The 18,564-nt window shown below is 34.5% G+C and overlaps 1 protein-coding gene across 1 annotated transcript; it reads left to right on the top strand.

Annotated features, from left to right (window-relative positions):
- The first annotated feature begins 235 nt into the window (after positions 1 to 235).
- Positions 236 to 14,606, top strand: LOC142643508 (monooxygenase 2-like). Its single transcript, XM_075818163.1, has 6 exons — positions 236 to 374; positions 631 to 777; positions 2,074 to 2,142; positions 4,200 to 4,365; positions 11,196 to 11,415; positions 13,910 to 14,606. Exons 1-6 carry the CDS (start codon positions 301 to 303, stop codon positions 14,470 to 14,472), a joined length of 1,239 nt encoding a protein of 412 aa, XP_075674278.1. The 5' UTR covers positions 236 to 300; the 3' UTR covers positions 14,473 to 14,606.
- Positions 14,607 to 18,564: the final 3,958 nt, after the last annotated feature.

Below are 18,564 nucleotides of genomic sequence, written 5' to 3'. Positions count from 1 at the left end.
TAAATTCCATTATTTTATTTATCCTACAGGGCTGCTATTTTCAAACTCTCGGTTGCCTTCCATATCCAAACAAGCAAGTTAACTTTCGGATTCGCACATGACCGCTGGACTAGAGACTGCCTCTTATGTGCTTTTGTCATCAACTTCTACTTTTCTAAGCATCATTGTCATCAATCAACTTGATGTTGCTGCCATTATATATAGGTCCACTATTACTATCTTTGAATCCATTCTATCTTGGGGAAAGAAAATATCTCATTACCAAATCTCCTTCTCCTAAGAAAAAAAAGGCAAAATATCATGGAAGAAGTGCAAGACATTGTGATTGTGGGAGCTGGAATTGCTGGTCTTACAACATCCTTAGGACTTCATAAGTACCCTTCCTCTCTAATTTTTTTATATCCATGTACATGTTTGTACATTTTGGTTCAGTCTTTTTTTTTTTTTTTTAATTTTATTTAACATATTTACTTATAGTTTCATGTTTGTTAGAATTAACTTCGCTTTCTCAAAATGGAGAGATCCTAATGCTTTAAGTGAATAAAAAAAAATATAAATCTTGGCATATCTTAATACTTCCAAGTAAATAAGCAAATCCAAACCAACACTAACAATGAAAATATTGCGTAGGTTGGGTATTCGAAGCTTAGTATTGGAATCCTCAGGTAGTTTGAGGATCACAGGATTTGCCATCGGAATATGGACAAATGGTTGGAAGGCCTTAGATGCTGTTGGCATTGGTGACTCCCTTCGACAGCAACATAAACAGATTTATTGGTAAGTACTAATTAGTAGACTTCTTCTGTCTTAATTAGTGGCACTTTTTTTTTGGTCTCACATGAATTGTGAGTCCCACTATGAATTTAATTAACGGGATCTACAATTATGTGAGAGTGAGGAGTATACATTTATAGTATTTTGAGAGTATCCAATAATTACTCCTGTGTGCAAATACTAAAAAAAAATTGTAATTAAGTACTATATATAAGAGGATTCTTCTCATTCAACTAGACTTTTATGTGGTTCAAAAATGCCCTCGTTGATAAAGAGTAATTTTATTTAGAAATAGAGTCATAAATGCTGAATAACAAATTTCATTTTGAATTCAAAAAGAAAACGCCTAAAATTTAGGAGTTTTTTCCCTTCACGTTCAAAAAAGAAATTACAATTATTACTTATCTTCAAAGTTTATCCTTTTATTTTTTTTAAAAAATATTTCTAAATTATAATAGATACAAATTAGTAACATTTAAAAAAAAATAGAAAAGCTTTGAGCACACGGGCAATTTTTTTCCCTTTATGCTAAAAAAAAAAATTACAATTGCTGCTTGTTTCTAAATTTTATCATTTTTATTCGTTTGAAAACTAAAAATATATATATTTCTAAATGTAATAGATACAAATTATTAATCTTTACTTAAAAAATAAAAAATAAAAGAGCCTCTAAGCATATGCTTGAGCACAAGCTCAGAGGCTAGTAGTGTAATAATACAATCGAGACTATCTAAAACTAGAAACTGTTGGGTGCTTTCTAGTTTTGTTAGAGCTTCAGTGTATAAGTTAGCTTAATGATCAATCTATGACAATAGCTAACCACCAACACTTATTCACTCTAGTTGAGTGATACCTATGTCTAATATCATTTCAAGGCTACTCAAAGGGGGGAAAAAAGTTTGAAGGCAAAACCTTTTGCAAAGATTAGGGTCCATTTGGAATCCATTTATTTTATTGAAACTAAAATTTTTTTAAAAAAAGTACTGCTGATATAGTAATAGTTAGTTGAAATAGTATAGTAAGACTTGTGAATAGTACTAAAAAGTACAGTGAGACCCATGAATAGTAATAAAAATAAGCTGAATAGTAAAATAAGTTGGCAAAAATAATCTTTGCCAAACGGACACTGCATAACTCAGGAAAAAAAAATTAATTAAAATGAATTTCCCATAGTAATTGCAAAACTTGGAAAATACATAGACTTCTACATGTATTTGGTTAATTTTAACTAGCTAGCTCCCATCTCAAATACAAGAACATGCATACCATGTATACTGACCAGCTGCTAATTGTATGCAGGAATTTGGCTACCTCTACAATTTCAGGAGTTCAAACAGCAGCGATGTCATTAGATGCCAAAGGAAAACAGTAAGTTAAAGTACTTGCAGATAGCAATGGTTATATTGCCCCTATATCATACAAGTTATAATTCTCTCTCTCTCTGTGGGCACATTGACAGGAGAAAATATCTTGTACATGATCTATATGCATCTTCATTCCTCGCTCTAATAATACATGGATCCCATAGGACCCACATAGTATGAGAAATATGAAGTATATATGAAATATATTACGGTATGAGATTGAGATAATTATTGCATTGACAAAGTCACAAAGATAACTATTGTATTACAGTCTCATCCTATTTACACACATCTTATTACTAACCTCCAAAACATTCTCTCTTATTGCCCGTTTGGATTCAACGTTTTCACGTTGCGTTTTGAAGCCCCGCGTTTTCAGTTTTTTTTTTTTTTCAAGCCGTAGTTGTTGACTAATTCCTCATGAACAGTGCATCCGTGCACTGTTTATGGACCCACAAATTTCACTTTTCAGCAACTTTTTCATTAAAAATGGGTCCCACGGCACTATTCACACATTTAAAAATTATTTTGCTACAGTGTTTTCAGTTTTCAGCAATAAGTTCTATCCAAACGGACCCTTAATACTCTTACTGCCATGATTCTTGTCTCTCACCAGTGTCAAGTACTTAATTAGGGATAGCAAAACAAAATGCATAAATATTAATTTAATTAATAAATAAATATAATAATAAAAAAATGCCTTAGAGATTAAAAGATACTAAAACTATGAAGAAAATTGATATACAATTAATACATACATACATACATATAACTCGGCCTGCATTCTAATACTATTAATATTTGTGCTCAAGTCACGCCTAGCATTGCCCGCGCCACCTTTTGCTTTTTGTTTTTCAAAATCAGATACGAATTCTTTTTTTTTTTTTAATCCAATGAACTAAAGATTGCTCATCTCTATGCTAATATATTTCTATCCCTGCTCAAAGTCCACCTCTCCTCCATTTGGATTTTCAATCATGATAAACTTCGTGGAAGATGGATTTCCACTTTTCTTTTTCTTTTTTCTTTTTTTAATTCTAGATATTTACAGGCAACGACCAAAAAAAAGAAAAACCATTTGAATTCTATTTTTTTAGGTAAATAATAGAAGAGAGAGAAAATGTATTCTTCAATAGGGGATCGGATTGCTACTTCAGGATTACCTATCGGATTGTTACTTCAAGATTACCTATTGGAGTCTACACATTTATTTTCTTTTCTCTTCAACATGCTAATCAATCTGCTCACATGTTAGATGAACTAAAGGTTGTATTTGGATACTTGAATTTGAATTTGAATTTAAATTTTAAAGTAATAAATTTGAAATGCCTTGATTTTAAATCTATAAAATTTTAAATTCCTTGTTTGGATGCGTTTTATAGATGGTTTGAAATTATAAAATTTAAAATTTATTCAAGTATGTCTTAAGGATTTCTAAAATTCCATGAATTTAGAAGTTATTTCAATCTAAGGAATTGAATGTTTAAATCTTTTGTGGATTTGTCAAATCTAAATCCTTGACATTTTTAAACATCCAATTAAGGCAATTAGGTTTTAATCACCCAAATCCAAATTCATATTGTAGACATCCCATTTCATTCCGACCTATATTCGACCCCCCGGTCCCAATAACAAGAAATCAAATCGATATCAAAATTATTAGCATGTGTGTGGAGTCCAACGAGGATGAAAACTCTAAAAGTGGATCAATATAGTCTAAGCCCAAGCCCAACTATGAAGTAAGAAAAGGGCCCAAAGCCCGGCTTCATCTTGTCACACCATAGCTTGCCCCACTTTCGTTTTCACCCCCATTTGCTATCCCTAGTCACTATCTGGTGCAGTACTAAAAGTTTTTGGGCTATCAAGTGCAATCCTTCCTAGAACCTCGATCACTTAAGTGGGATTAACATTGGGTAATTTCCCTTGCAACTCTTCCTCACACTCCTAGTTATAGGTAACCAAAATTTATGTACAATTGTAACAATTCTAATAATTTTATTTTAATGTTATAACTCATAATTAAGATACTTTAAGCAAGCCTGGTAATTGCTATTTGCGCAGTGGAGACCACGAAGCTCGCTGTGTGAATAGGATGCTGTTGTTGGAAGCCCTTGCAAAGGAGCTCCCAAGTGGCACCATTAGATTCTCTTCCAAGGTGGTTTCTATAGAGATATCAGGCTATTATAAGCTTGTGCATCTTGCAGATGGATCCATTCTCAAGACTAAGGTAAATTCACCCAAGTGTTAGTATCACTATCACCTATAGTTTTTTTTTTCTTGCTTTTGGGTCATTTTCTGGGGTAATATTCAAGTTGTAAATGTTGAGAGCATTTATTTGATAGAAAAAAAAAAAAGACCTAATAAATACCGTTATTATCTCATATATTGAATATATGCATTTTCACTTTTAATATACGCCCTGAAAATACACATGATTTTTAAAGATTTTGTAGATGAGTGGACTGTTTATCTTATGGGCCCACAATTATCTTATATTAGGCCCACATATGTTCAATTCATATATTATCATAAATTGTCAAAAGTGGATATTGATTTCTTCTTGGATTAGGTAAGGACTATGGAGTAGTTGAAAGATTCAAGGAAACAATTTCCAATTCATTATGCAGGACTAATAAAATCGTCGACGTGTGTCTTTAAATACATTATATAATAAGTGATCATAAATTGTTTAAGTAATACATGAGAATAGTTTTATCAATCTCCATGTAATAAGTGGAAGGAAATTCTTCCTGTTGGGAAATTTAGACCCTGGTTGATAGAATTAACAAGTTTTTAAATCCAAGTTGTGAATTAAGTTTATTATGCATAAAACTTGTTAAAACAAACAAACATCAATATCATGTCAAAATCATATGCAATGGAAAAGTAAATAAGACAAGATATGATGACCTAAGAAAACTAATGAAACCAACCAGTTTCACAGTAAAAAACCTGGGGGGAAACCTTTCTAAAAAGCAATTCACTATAGTAAAGAGAAGTTTCAGATCTAGTACAAAACCTTTGTCCCTAGACTCTATAATTCTCGTAGATGAACTCACAGCAGAAACCTTCTACCGCTTCAGAACCTCTGAACTCTTCAATATATGAACGCCACCCTTTGATGCACGGATCCCAGTACGTGACTCACTCACCAACTTGAGAAAGAAGAATGTTGGCTGGAAAGTTCTTCATTTCATCAACAATGAAGATCAAGAAGCACTTGGTTACAAAACCCTAAGGCGCAAAAACGCAATAGCTTCTTTCTGAGAGAATAAGGCTTCGGTCACCTTTTGCATATGTTCTCTTTTTTATTCTCTTATGTGACGACCTCTAAAATAAGCCTTATATATGTCTAGGGTTGTGAGAAAAGAAACCCTACACAAATACAAAAGCATGGGCTGAAAATTAGATCTGGAAATCTGAATTCCCTTAACCTCGATAGCTTCTCGATTGATCGAGAAGCTGTCGAGCTTCATTCATTAAATCTCGATAGATAGCTATCTATCGAGCATCTATCGAGTAACTGTCCGCAGATGTCTAGCAGATGTTTAGCTATCTATCCAGCTTTAGTGAACACTTTTTCTTCACTTGTTTCTTGGTCCAATCTTCATGGCTTTAATACTAGACTTGAACAACATGTTCTTTGAAGTATTAAACACATCCTAGACCGACCCAAATACAAGTAAAGTGTGTTTTGTCAAAGGATTAGCCAACTACATAAAATAGGTCCTTAACAATCTCCCCCTTTGGCAATCCGTGATAAAACCACAACAAACAAATGAACATATAAGAAAAGTCGTAAATCACTCAACCCATACTCATTTGTTAAATACAATAAAATCTATCCTAACATAAACTCTTGAAAACTTTGACAACCTGTATTTCTGAAACACTTAAACAAAACTCATCAAGGCATCTTAGTGTGAAACAGAAATAAAAGATTGCATACAAATAAAGAAGCATGTGTATAAAGAAAAAGAAAAAACAACACATGTAGAGATAGGTGAAGAAAACATACATCATCACATATATGTATCAAAGATAAGCACAATGTATGTAAACATGGTCACAAGACCTAAGGTACAAGAACAAGAAGCTAAAAGTAGCTCCTACAACAACAAGGAGGTAAACACTCCCCCTAATAAGATGAAACACGACTCTTACAAGGGCATGTATTTCTCCCCCTAACTTGTAGAATCTTAAAGAAAGAAACTACAAATTCTCCAATTTCTCCCCCTTTTTGTCACGATTGACAGAGGGTACAGGAAGCTATAAAACTTTACTCGAGAAACATAAAGATGATCAAGGATGATCAAGGGGGTACAAAAAATCCATAAAAATGCATGAATGTAATGAAAACAAGATGCTATGGATGACAAGATAAGAGAAACATGCAAAACATGTGAAAAACAATGCAAGCAAGAGAATCTCAATGGATCGAGAGGTGTCAAGAAGCTATCGAGCATACCTCGATGGATCGAACAGCTATCGAGAAACTATCAAGGGGATAGGAACTTTCTCGATCGATCCACCTAGCTATCGAGAAGTGTCAAGATTGTGATAAAAAATCACTGAAGATCTCGATAGATAAGCCAGGTATTGAAAGGTGTCAAGATAGCTTAAAACCAATTTTTCAAGAAGAGAAAAACACAAATATGAATGCAATCAAACATGCAACATAGCCAAAGATCCAACCAACATTTTAACCTCTTAAAAATATCTCTCAAACGACAAAGAGATAAGCATATAGCTCCAAAAAAAAACACACACACACACTAAACAAGTCTAACCGATTTTATATTTCAAAAACAAGTCAAGGCAGTTTAGTGAGTATACATCAACACATGTAAACCTTGTGATGGCCAAATCACATTGTACTTGCACATGTATCAAAAGTAACAAAGAATATTGCGCGTTGTGTGTGAAAACATCGCAAGAATGCATAAGTGTCTCTATGTTATGACGATTTGAGATATGAAAAAATCACTTTAACTCACACACAATCATAACTATTTGATGAGGACTATCACCTTCGAAATACATCCTATAACTCCCACATCTCCTAGAAAACACGCTTGCAATCATATTTAAAACATTTTGCTCTTTTTGCTTATATTTCTTTGCATATTTTCTTGTATTAAGCAAACCATGCATGTGTATATAAGAGAAAAGAAATACCCAATTATGTTAGGCTTTTTTTACGTTGCACTTTTACTATGCCGAAGCATACAGATGTCATTTCATGATTGGCGGGTAACAGTGGTGAGATGGTTATTTATGCCTTTCTCTTAAGATTTTCTAGTCCTACCAGTCAAAAAGAGTGATATGAGTATTAAGTACAAGAGATCACTTAACCTTACTCATCACAAACAAAGAGCCACAAAACTCACTTGCTTAATTGTGCATAAGAATGCTCATCTAAGTTACAAGAGATACAAAGTTTAGAAAACTCTGTTTCAATGACCATTTTAAGATTCACAAGAACCAATGTACACAAACACATATTGTTTTTGTATTTTTCTGATTTTTTTTTCATTTTTTTTATTTTGAAAACAAAACAAAATAAAAACTAAACAATCAAACAAAAACAGATAAACAACATGAAAGCATGAAAGAAATATGCAAATGCATGAAGACATGATAGAAAGGTGCAGATGCATGAAAGCATGATTCCAAAAGCAGATAAGAAATCAAGCAAAGAGAGTCCTACTTTAGATAGAAAGAATTAAAGCAGAGAACAATAATAAAAAAAAAAAATTAAGTCTTAGGCTCCTTTCTCACCCACACAGCACGAGTCTTTGGCCGTGAAGATGAAAATGCATGTGTCCTAGTATGACTACTAAAGGACATAAAAGAATTAAAATTCTCCTGAAATTGAGTTAAAAAGCCCAAGGCTTTTAATAACTCTCCAAACAAAGGTGTAGGTCCTTGAGAGGAAACTTGTGACCATTTGGACACTTGCTTTTGAGGATACAACTTAAAGCAATTAGGACGAATGTATCCAGAAAAACCACAATGGTGACAAACATGAGGTCTAACAAACGATTTAGAATTAGCCAAAACAGTTTTGGATTTCATACCTTTATTACCTTTCTCAAACTGAGGCACAATGACAGTCCTTGATCTAGAAGCCGTGGAAAAGGAGGGGTCGGAGGAGATAGCATATCCTAAGCCAGTCTTATTAGAACTAGGATTTTGAGCACTCAAAACCTCATCAAATTTTGCACTAGACATTCTCTCCATTTGAGTTCTAGCCTGACTAAGCTCAACCTCGAGATTCTTGACCTTCTCTTCTAATGAGGTGTTCTCCACAATGAGAGTCTCAACTAACCTTGTAGTTTCATCTAGTTTGACTAACAATTTAGCTTTTTCAATTTTTACCTCGTTAAGCTCTTTTCTACAAAGATGAGAAGTCTTTTCAGATTTTATGAATTCAGTGCATAGCTTATCATAGGTTTCCTGAAGGGTCATCTTCTTGGACACTTCATCATCAGAGGAATCATCACTGTCACTAGCACTCTCCATAACCACCTTATCGGTTGAGGCAGCAAAGGACATAACATGACTATATTCATCCATATACTCATCAGAAGAGTCATTCTCAGTGTCACTCCAAGTAGCAATCAACCCTTTATCTTCTGACTTCTTGGCCTTTTCCTTCATAAGGTAGTTTGGGCACTTTATCCTCATATGACCAAAACCTTTGCATTCATAGCATTGGATGAGGGGCTTCTTAGATTTCCTAGGAGGTTTGTCCTTATCCTTTTTCTTAAATTGAAGAAGCTTGATAATCTCATCAGTTATGAAGGTTAGATCCTCATCCTCATCATCATCATCATCTTCATCTTCATCTTCAGAGTCCTCAATTTCTTCCTCTATACCTCTAAGAGCTAAATTTTTGCTCTTCTCACCTTTTCCCATTAAGCCTAATCCCATCTCATAGGTTTGAAGGTTCCCTACAAGCTCAGTCAAAGGAATTTGATCAATGTCCTTTGCTTCTTCAATGGCAGTGATCTTGACATAGAATCTTTCAGGTAAGGACCTAAGGATTTTCTTAACAATTGTAGATTCTGCTATAGACTCTCCAAGGTTGAAGGCAGAATTCACAATATCCTTGAGTTTAGCATAAAACTCATCAAAGGTCTCATCCTCCGCCATCCTTATTTCTTCAAAACTACTAGTGAGTCTTTGAAGCTTCACAGTCTTCACAGCCATAGTACCTTCATAGGTGGTCTCAAGAATGGTCCATGCTTCCTTGGCAACTTTCGTGGAAGATATGTTCTTGAATTCATCATTGGTAACCCCACAAAACAAAGCATTCAAGGCCCTACTGTTGAAATTTGCCGCTATGATTGTTGCATCATCCTAATCCACCGACGATTCCTTTGGCTTAATCCAACCAACTTCAACAGTTTGCCATACCTATTCACCTAAAGCCTACAAAAACACTTTCATACGAACTTTTCAATACGCATAATTAGTGCCATCAAATAAAGGAGGAATCAAAAGAGATTGTCAACGATCCATAACAACGGGGGTCAAGGATCACACTCAGAAAATTAATCCAATTAGAGTGTACCCGCTTTGATACCACTTGTTGGGAAATTTAGACCCTGGTTGATAGAATTAACAAGTTTTTAAACCCAAGTTGTGAATTAAGTTTATTATGCATAAAATTTGTTAAAACAAACAAACATCAATATCATGTCAAAATCATATGCAGAAGAAAAGTAAATAAGACAAGATATGATGACCCAGGAAAACCAATGAAACCAACCAGTTTCATAGTAAAAAACCTGGGGGAGAACCTTCTTGAAAAGCAATTCACTATAGTAAAGCGATGTTTCAGATCTAGTACAAAACCTTTGTCCCTGGACTCTACAATCTCCGTAGATGAACTCACAGCAGAAACCTTCTACCGCTTCAGAACCTTTGAACTCTTGAATATATGAACGCCACCCTTTGATGCATGGATCCCAGTACGTGACTCACTCCTTTGCACGAATCCCAATACGTGACTCACTCACCAACTTGAGAAAGAAGAATGTTGGTTACAAAGTTATTCACTTCATCAACAATAAAGATCAAGAAGCACTTCGTTGCAAAACCCTAAGGCGCAAAGACACAGTAGCTTCTTTCTGAGAGAATAAGGCTTCGGTCACCTTTTGCATATATTCTCTTTTTTATTCTCTTATGTGACGGCCTCTAAAATAAGCCTTATATATGTCTAGGGTTGTGAGAAAAGAAACCCTACACAAATACAAAAGTATGGGCCGAAAATCAAATCTGGAAATCTAAATTCCCGTAACCTCGATAGCTGCTCAATCGATTGAGAAGCTGTCGAGCTTCATTCATTAAATCTCGATAAATAGCTATCTGTCAAGCAACTGTTGAACAGTTGTCCGTAGGTGTCCAGCAGGTGTCCAGCTATCTGTCCAGCTTTAGTGAACACTTTTTCTTCACTTGTTTCTTGGTCCAATCTTCATGGCTTTAATACTAGACTTGAACAATATGTTCTTTGAAGTATTAAACACATCCTAGATCTACCCAAATACAAGTAAAGTGCGTTTTGTCAAAAGATTAGCCAACTACATAAAATATGTCCTTAACACTTCCAAATTGATTTGGAGTAAAATTGTCCAAGATTTTATAGATGTGAACCCCAAATCAAACTCAAAATGAATACTTGCTCAATTAGGTCACATATATCTCACTCTTTAGTAATTAATGATGTGGGAATCTAGAATCCTAAGCCAATCTCAAAAACAGTATTCTAACTTTTACAAATAATATCAAGAGATTTGTGAATTAGTAGCATATTTCAAATCTTCTCTATAGGAGAATTTAGATTCAAATCCGCAATAAACTCACAATTCACTCCTTTTCCACTAGCTAAACTCACTAGACCCTTTTTTTTTGGAGGGGGGCTTAACAGAATTAAACTCAAAAGCATCTATGAAATTTTTAATATACTTAATTAATGTAGTACTTAAACTATTTGTGTTTTATTGTATAATTACTTGGGCCTTATTTGAGTATCAACTTTGTAAATGAAAGGTGTTGATTGGGTGTGACGGAGTGAACTCAGTGGTGGCAAAGTGGCTGGGCTTCAAGGCACCAACTTTCACAAAGAGAGTTGCCATTAGGGGTTGCGTAAATTTCAAATACAATCATGGGTTTGAACCTAAGTCCTTTATGTTCTTTGGGAAAGGATTCCGATCAGGTTTTCTTCCTTATGATGACACTAGCGTCTATTGGTTTTTGACAACAAGCAAAGGTGAGCCCCAGACCAATTCAATACTTGCCTGATTCTTTGCTTTTTGGAGCATGTTAATTGGAACAAGAAATCTAGGATACACAATTTTTTCATAACTTATTTCATTTCATCTCTAATTTAAATGGATTCATTTTATGATTCATAATAAATATTACAAATCTTTTTTTAGAATAATAGATATTTATAAGTGTATCTAGTACCACGTCATTTAAATTATTAATTGACCTAGCATTCTATACATAGTTAGATCCAAAAGTAAATTACTAAACGTGATATGAAACTTCTCCATTTTAAGTAAAATGGAGAGAAAATTCTATTCCTTTTTTGGGTGCAATGAGGGAGTACGCCTTCGTCGAGTAGACCGGGGTGGAGAAAAACAAGGAGTCACCACCTATGTTTATTATCTAGGAACCATGAATATAGCGCCCTTACATGGAAGAACTGATTTTACTACCAGTGTATGGGTTCGGAGTTTAGGTACGATTTTGGGAAAGTGTTAAACACCCAAAACCGCCCAACCCGTAGGTCGGCTTCCATTTATTGTGTTTTACGTCTTAATCCTATTAAAGGCACATTCAACATTTGCACCTTAACACGCACACACACTAGCATACATCTAAGCATACAACATGGCATTTCATCCCAAACCCTATCATACATCTATAATGGCAAACAACCAATCCTAGCATATATCTATCATGGCAAACAACTCATTCAAAACAAAGCAGCAAGTGTAAATGGCAGAAACACGAACATGGCAAAATTCAAATAAACATGTGATTACCTTAAGAACGAATCATCCAAACAAACACGTTCATATTCATCATCCAACATAGACCCAATGCATGTTCATGTGAATGCATGACTTACCTCGCTTACCTTACTGCATCTTAACACTTATGCGTCAATGGATGGACATATGAATGCATGTTCAAGGTATTAAAGTAAGAAAAGAAACCCTAATCTAGCTTGTTAAAGCAAACAAGCATACAAACAAAGAAACATAGGCTCAAAATCATAAAATAGGGGCAAAACAAAAGCATATCATGTGGAAGGAACAAAGAAACAAAAACAAAAAAGCTTGAATTAGGGTTTCTGGGCATGATTACGTGCACATACATAGGACTGCGTACATAGACACACCCTAAACACTAACCTAGCAACACAGAAACATAGAAAATAGAGCAAAACTTAAATCTAACAACCTTACATGCATAAAATCATAAAGCAAAGAAAACCTAGGCTAAACAAACATGTTATAATATAAAGAGACAAAGGAAACAAGGAAAACAAAAGGATTAAATCAAAAAGAGGTAAAGAAATGAAAAAGAAAAACTTAGAACTCAATACCTCAACAAGAAGCTTTTCAAGCTTGATTTTGACCATTCCCTTCAATTAATCTATTCACAATTAAATATAAAAGTGATTAGTAATCTTAAACTCGAAATATCAAGACCAGAAAAGTTTCTAATCAAATAAAATTGACTTGAGGATGTTTTGTGAAAAACTCCCTCTTTGATTCACTAATTCTAGTGAATCTTAGGTTTTCCCTTAGGATTTTCTATGTGTTTTGAAAAGGTGTCATGTATATCTTTATATAGTGAGAAAATAGGGGTTCGAAATGGCTCTTAGACGATGTGGGATTGGTTCCAAACCTCAACATTAATGCAGAAAACTTACCTTTCATAGGTACTTGAACCTTTAGCAACGTGCGCAAGTCCGTGCTTGCGTACGCATGCATCAAACCTGCGACTGCAAGTCTTGGCCTGTGTGCGCAGGCCGAGGGTTTCCTTGGCCTTTTATTTTCCAAAAATAGATTTACTTGCTCATAAAAAGTTATATTTTCCATTGTAACATCTCTCAAGTCAATTTGTAATCTGATTGGGCCCTAAACCAACCTTAGGCCTTATAATTTCATCATCATTGGAGAATGGGGGCCCGAGTCATGAGGGGTACAAAATGCGGTGTCTACACCTTTCATAACTGTAATGTGAATTAAAATGATTTATGCATAATACATGTAGTTTAATTGGTGAATTATTATAAAAGATGATGTTTTCAAATCACAACTACTCATCTAAGCAAATTATGAAAATAGGTGTGTTTAGTAATCTGTGCATACAACCAATTTTGGTTTTTTGTCTACATTATTTTTTGTGCATGGATGCATAGTGTAAGACCCAATTCAAGATGATTGGTTACTTGAATCCAATTTCCATATTAATAATTTTCCAATATAATCATAGTCCACATTGTTTATTCAATAAAGTCTAGGAACACAATTATCAACAAAAATAAATAAAAACTCTTTCAACACAATTTTTTCCAAATTTTTTTGACAATGGTTGATATGATCTATTGTAATTGGAGTGTAATTAAATTGTTGTTAGTGGTGGATCCAGGTAAAAATGATGTTGCTCCAATCACAGCAGATCGTTTCAACAATCATAAAAAATATCATCTCTAACAATTTTTTTTTATTCATATCTTGTAGATAAAGAGAGAGAAGATGACCCAATTAAAATGAAGCAATTTGTCTTAAGCAAGTTAGGAAATGAATATGTACCTGATGAAATAAAGGCCACTGTTGAAAATACTAAACTGGATTCCATTATATCATCCCCATTAAGGTATAGACATCCCTGGGAGCTTTTTTGGGGAAATATCAACAAAGACAATGTATGTGTAGCTGGTGATGCACTACACCCCATGACCCCAGAAATTGGCCAAGGTGGTTGTGCTGCCTTAGAAGATGGTGTTGTTTTGGCAAGGTGTCTTGCTGGGGCTTTACTAAAAGAACAAATAGAGGAAGCAAAAGGGAAAGGTGATAGAGAAGGAGAGGAATATAAGAGGATTGAGATGGGGTTGAAGAAGTATGCCAAAGAGAGGAGATGGAGAAGCATTGAACTCATAAGTACAGCTTATTTTGTTGGTTTTGTACAAGGGGGTAATGGACAAGTGACATCCTTCTTAAGAGAAAATATATTGCCTGCATTCTTAGCTGGGTTACAGTTGAAGAGAGCCGATTTTGATTGTGGGAAGCTCAGCATTTCTTGAATGCAATCATGCATACACATATGTTTCGCATTATTATTGCTATTTGGTTTTTCATTTTAACAATTGACATAAGTATAAAGTGAGAGGATGTGCTAATTGAGATATTTGACATCGACTCATCGTTATTCAAGACAATTTTTCTGGTTTTTCTTGTCTAGTGGCATCGTCTACCATGAAATAAAAATTTAAATCTTAATTTAAATTGATTCATTTTATGATTCAAAATAAATAATACAAATATTTAGGGTCATGTCATTTAAATTATTAAATGACCTATAGCATTCTATACACAGTTAGATCCAAAACTAAACTATTGATCAAGATATGAAATTTCCATATTTTAAGTAAAATAGGGAGAATATTCTATTCCTTTCATAACTTTCAATATGAATTGAAATGATTTGTGTATAATACAAGTATTTTAAGTGGTGAATCAATATAAAAAAAATTTAAAAAAAAACAACGATGTTTTCGAATCAGGACTTCTAAGCAAATTATTAAAATATTTGTGTTTAGTAATATGTGCACATGGCCGATTTTGATTTTTTGTCTACCTTATGCTTTTGTTCATGGATGCATTATACTCAATTTAATTCAATTTTGGCTTTTCTTTTTTTCTTTTTTTCTAAATAATTATAATTTTAATGCATAAGTTTGGTTAGTATATAGAATTGTAATGCATTTTGTTCACTAGAATAAACATGTGGCCATATCAAAATTGTTGTTCATTTTCTTTTCTTTGGAGAGAGAGAGAGAGAGAGAGAGAGAGAGAGAGAATATAGCCCAGCTAAAATGAAGCATTTTGTGTTAAGCAAGCTTGGAGAAGGGCCTAATTGAATAAGGGTTGTCATAGAAAACACAAAACTAAATAGTTTAATACCATACCCATTAAGGTACAGATATATGTTTGTGTAGCTAGTGATGCACTCCACCCCATGACCCCAGACATTGGCCAAGGTGGTTGTGCTACTCTAGAAGATAGTGTTGTTTCAACAAGGTGTCTTGCTAAGGCAGTATCTGATGAAACAAGTATGGAATCAAAATCGAAAGATGAAAGAGAATTGGATGAATATAAGAGGATTGAAATGGGGTTGAAGAAATATGCCAAAGAGAGGAAGTGGAGGAGCATTGAACTCATTAGTATAGCTTACATTGCTGGTTTTATCCAACAAAGTAATGGCAAAATGATGAACTTCCTAAGGGATAAAATTTAGCTACATTCTTGGCTGGCTTACAGCTGAAAAAGGCTGATTTTGATTGTGGCAAGCTTAAGATTTCTTGAACTGAAATACAAATACAAATGCTTTCTAGTATTATTGCTGTTAAGATACATATGTAGCCAGATGTTTCTTCTTTAGAGAAATTAATAAATTATATGTTTTAAATCAAAATGATAAACAAACTCTTCTGTTGTAGTAAAAGGTGTGATGGCATGATGCTAATATGTTATAAGGCTCTATAATGGAAGTTTTAAAAATATGCATTTTAAAATGGATCCGTTTCATTGTTTCCAATTAAATATTATAAATTTAAACATGTATCTAATGAGTAGTGTTATGTCATTTAAATTTTAATATGAGGTGACAATATGTATACTATTCAATGTAAGAAAATAAAATCTGAATCATGAAATACTCTCTATTTCAAGTGCCCTAATCCTAGAATCTAGATTATATTAGAGGTTTTAGTCAAAAGAATAAAATGACCATTTTTAAACACACAATAAGAACTTATAGGATTTTATGGCATTTGTTCGTTGTGTAAAGTTGTGATTTACAACTACGTTTTATGTTGGCTTTATTCCATGACAAAAAGTGTTGTAATTGCAATAATTTATTTACTTGCATTTTGTGGAATTTATTTGTAATGAGTTTAGTATTAAGTTGGTGAAGTTTGCTCAAGAAGTTGATCTCGCGACTCGGCTTGTGAGTGGTGCAACCCATGTAAGTCACATGAGAAGCACATGCTAGAAGTTGAAAGTCAAGTGTCAAGCTGTATTTCGCGAGTCATTTTGCAACTCAGGCCAAGTTGCAAAGTGACCTACAAAACTCTCTGCCTGGAGGTTTTAAGTGTGACTCTTATACTCTTCACTCATACTATATATACTCTCATTACTCACAAAATTGTAAGTAGGCTATTCAGTAGAAATCCCTAGAGAGGTTCTTACAACACACCCACCTTTTAAAGAGAGAGCTACTTATCCTTAAGTGAGAATTCCTTTGTAGTCTCTTCTCTTTTCCTCTCCCATTGTTATATCTTGAGAGGAGATTTGTACCCAAACACAATCCACACCTATTCAAAGTGTAGAGAGTGTTTTGGAGCTTAGGAAGCATTTGAGATTTGCCAAAAGAAGCTAGTGAGGCTTGGCAGATGCAATCAGGATGTATTGTAGGATCTGAATAACTAGTGAAGACAAGACTCCAAGAAGTCCGTTGGTAGTTGGAGCATGGAGTGTCTTTCTAATATTCGTGTACTTCAACTTATTCACTGGTGGATCGATTCCGACTTGAAGGGATCGCGAAGAGGTTTTTCACCGAGTTCTTCGATTTCCTCTTTGATAACACATGTAGGTGTTATCTTGTGTTTGCATCTCTCCTCCCTTACTTTTTAAACCTTATATTTATTGTTGCTTGCTTATGGTTATGGCTTAGAGAGTAGTTCCAGTTATTGTGCTTCATTTACTCTTGTTCCGTAATTAGATAAGTTAGAGTAAAAGCAATTAAGCCGTGTTTTTTAAAATTGTGAGTCTAAACAAGCATTAGTGTTTTCACACTAATTGAGCTTTCAATTGGTATTAAAGCGGGTACACTTGTTCTGGTTTAATTACCTAAGTATGATCCTTGACCCTTTGTGTTTATTGCCATGGATAGTGCTTTGTGTTCATCTTTGCATGTTTTGGATGTTGTTGAATGTAACATGCCATCTGTTTACGAAAATGCCTATATGAGTGTTTATCCTCATGATGTTGTTGAGTGTTTATGCCAATATTGGTGAAACTTCAATGCGAGTGCAAGTGCCAATGTGGAGTGTTGACTTGGCTTCATGGAAAATATGAGTATTAACATGGCTTCAGTGCAAATGAAGTGTTGATGTGGCTTTATGGCAAAAATGAATGTTGACACAGCTTCGGTGCGAATGAAGTGTTGACGTGACTTTATGGAAAAGATGAGTATTGGGTGGCTTCAATGCCAATAAAGTTTCGAGGCAACTTTATGGAAAAAGAAGAGTGTTGGTGCAGCTTCATTACAAAGGCAAATGATGGTACAACTTCATACCAAATGCAAGTGCAAATATTGCTTCATGACAAAGATAAGTGGTGACACGACTTTGATGCAAAGAAAAATATGGGTGCAGCTTCATTGCAAAGGAAAGTGTTATTATGGCTTCAGTACAAGGACTAGGGTTGTCCATCAGCCCGTCAGGCCCGACCCACCCGCCCGACCCAGTCTGACTGAAAAGCCAACGAGCTGATCCGATTGTCCATACGGGTCGGACGCGAGTCAATTAATTTTAAAATTCGGTTTTACGAGTCGGTTTCGGGACCCTTGACTTCTAACTTGTGTAAATCGACACATCCGACCCAGAATTTTTAGAAGGAAAAATCATAGGTTACACACTTGTTTCTGAAAAATTCTCACTGGTTCCAGAAGATTCTTTCTCACTTTCTCTAATCTCTCACTCTCCCTTTCTCTGATCTCCCTCTCAAATCCTTAACCCTAGCATCCTTGCTACCACCGTCGCCAAGGTGAGCCTCATCGCTGCCCCTAATCCTAGCCTCCTTGCTGAAGTCGTCCAATTGGATCTACTCTACCGTCGCCGATTCAAGTTTTCATTGTACTCACCGTTCTTGGTTGAGTCTCAAACTCCACAAGCCTCCTCTGTTCTACTTGAAATATCCTCTTGAGACTTTGATCTATGTAGTTTGATGGCGTGTTAGTTAAAAAAAAAAGTTTTCTTTTATAAAAAAAAAAATTGTATTGATTTTGTGATGGATGTGTTGGTGATGGGGGAGGCAGTGGAGGTGTTGGTGCTGGTTTAATTTTCTGTCTATTTTTCGTTTTAGTCTCATAGATATGGGTTTTTGGTTTGGAT

The sequence above is a fragment of the Castanea sativa genome, chromosome 7 (genome assembly GCF_040712315.1).
Source record: "Castanea sativa cultivar Marrone di Chiusa Pesio chromosome 7, ASM4071231v1".
NCBI classification, from domain to species: domain Eukaryota; kingdom Viridiplantae; phylum Streptophyta; class Magnoliopsida; order Fagales; family Fagaceae; genus Castanea; species Castanea sativa.
The sequence above is the reverse complement of the archived record's forward strand: the minus strand, read 5'-3'. Positions and strand labels throughout refer to the sequence as shown.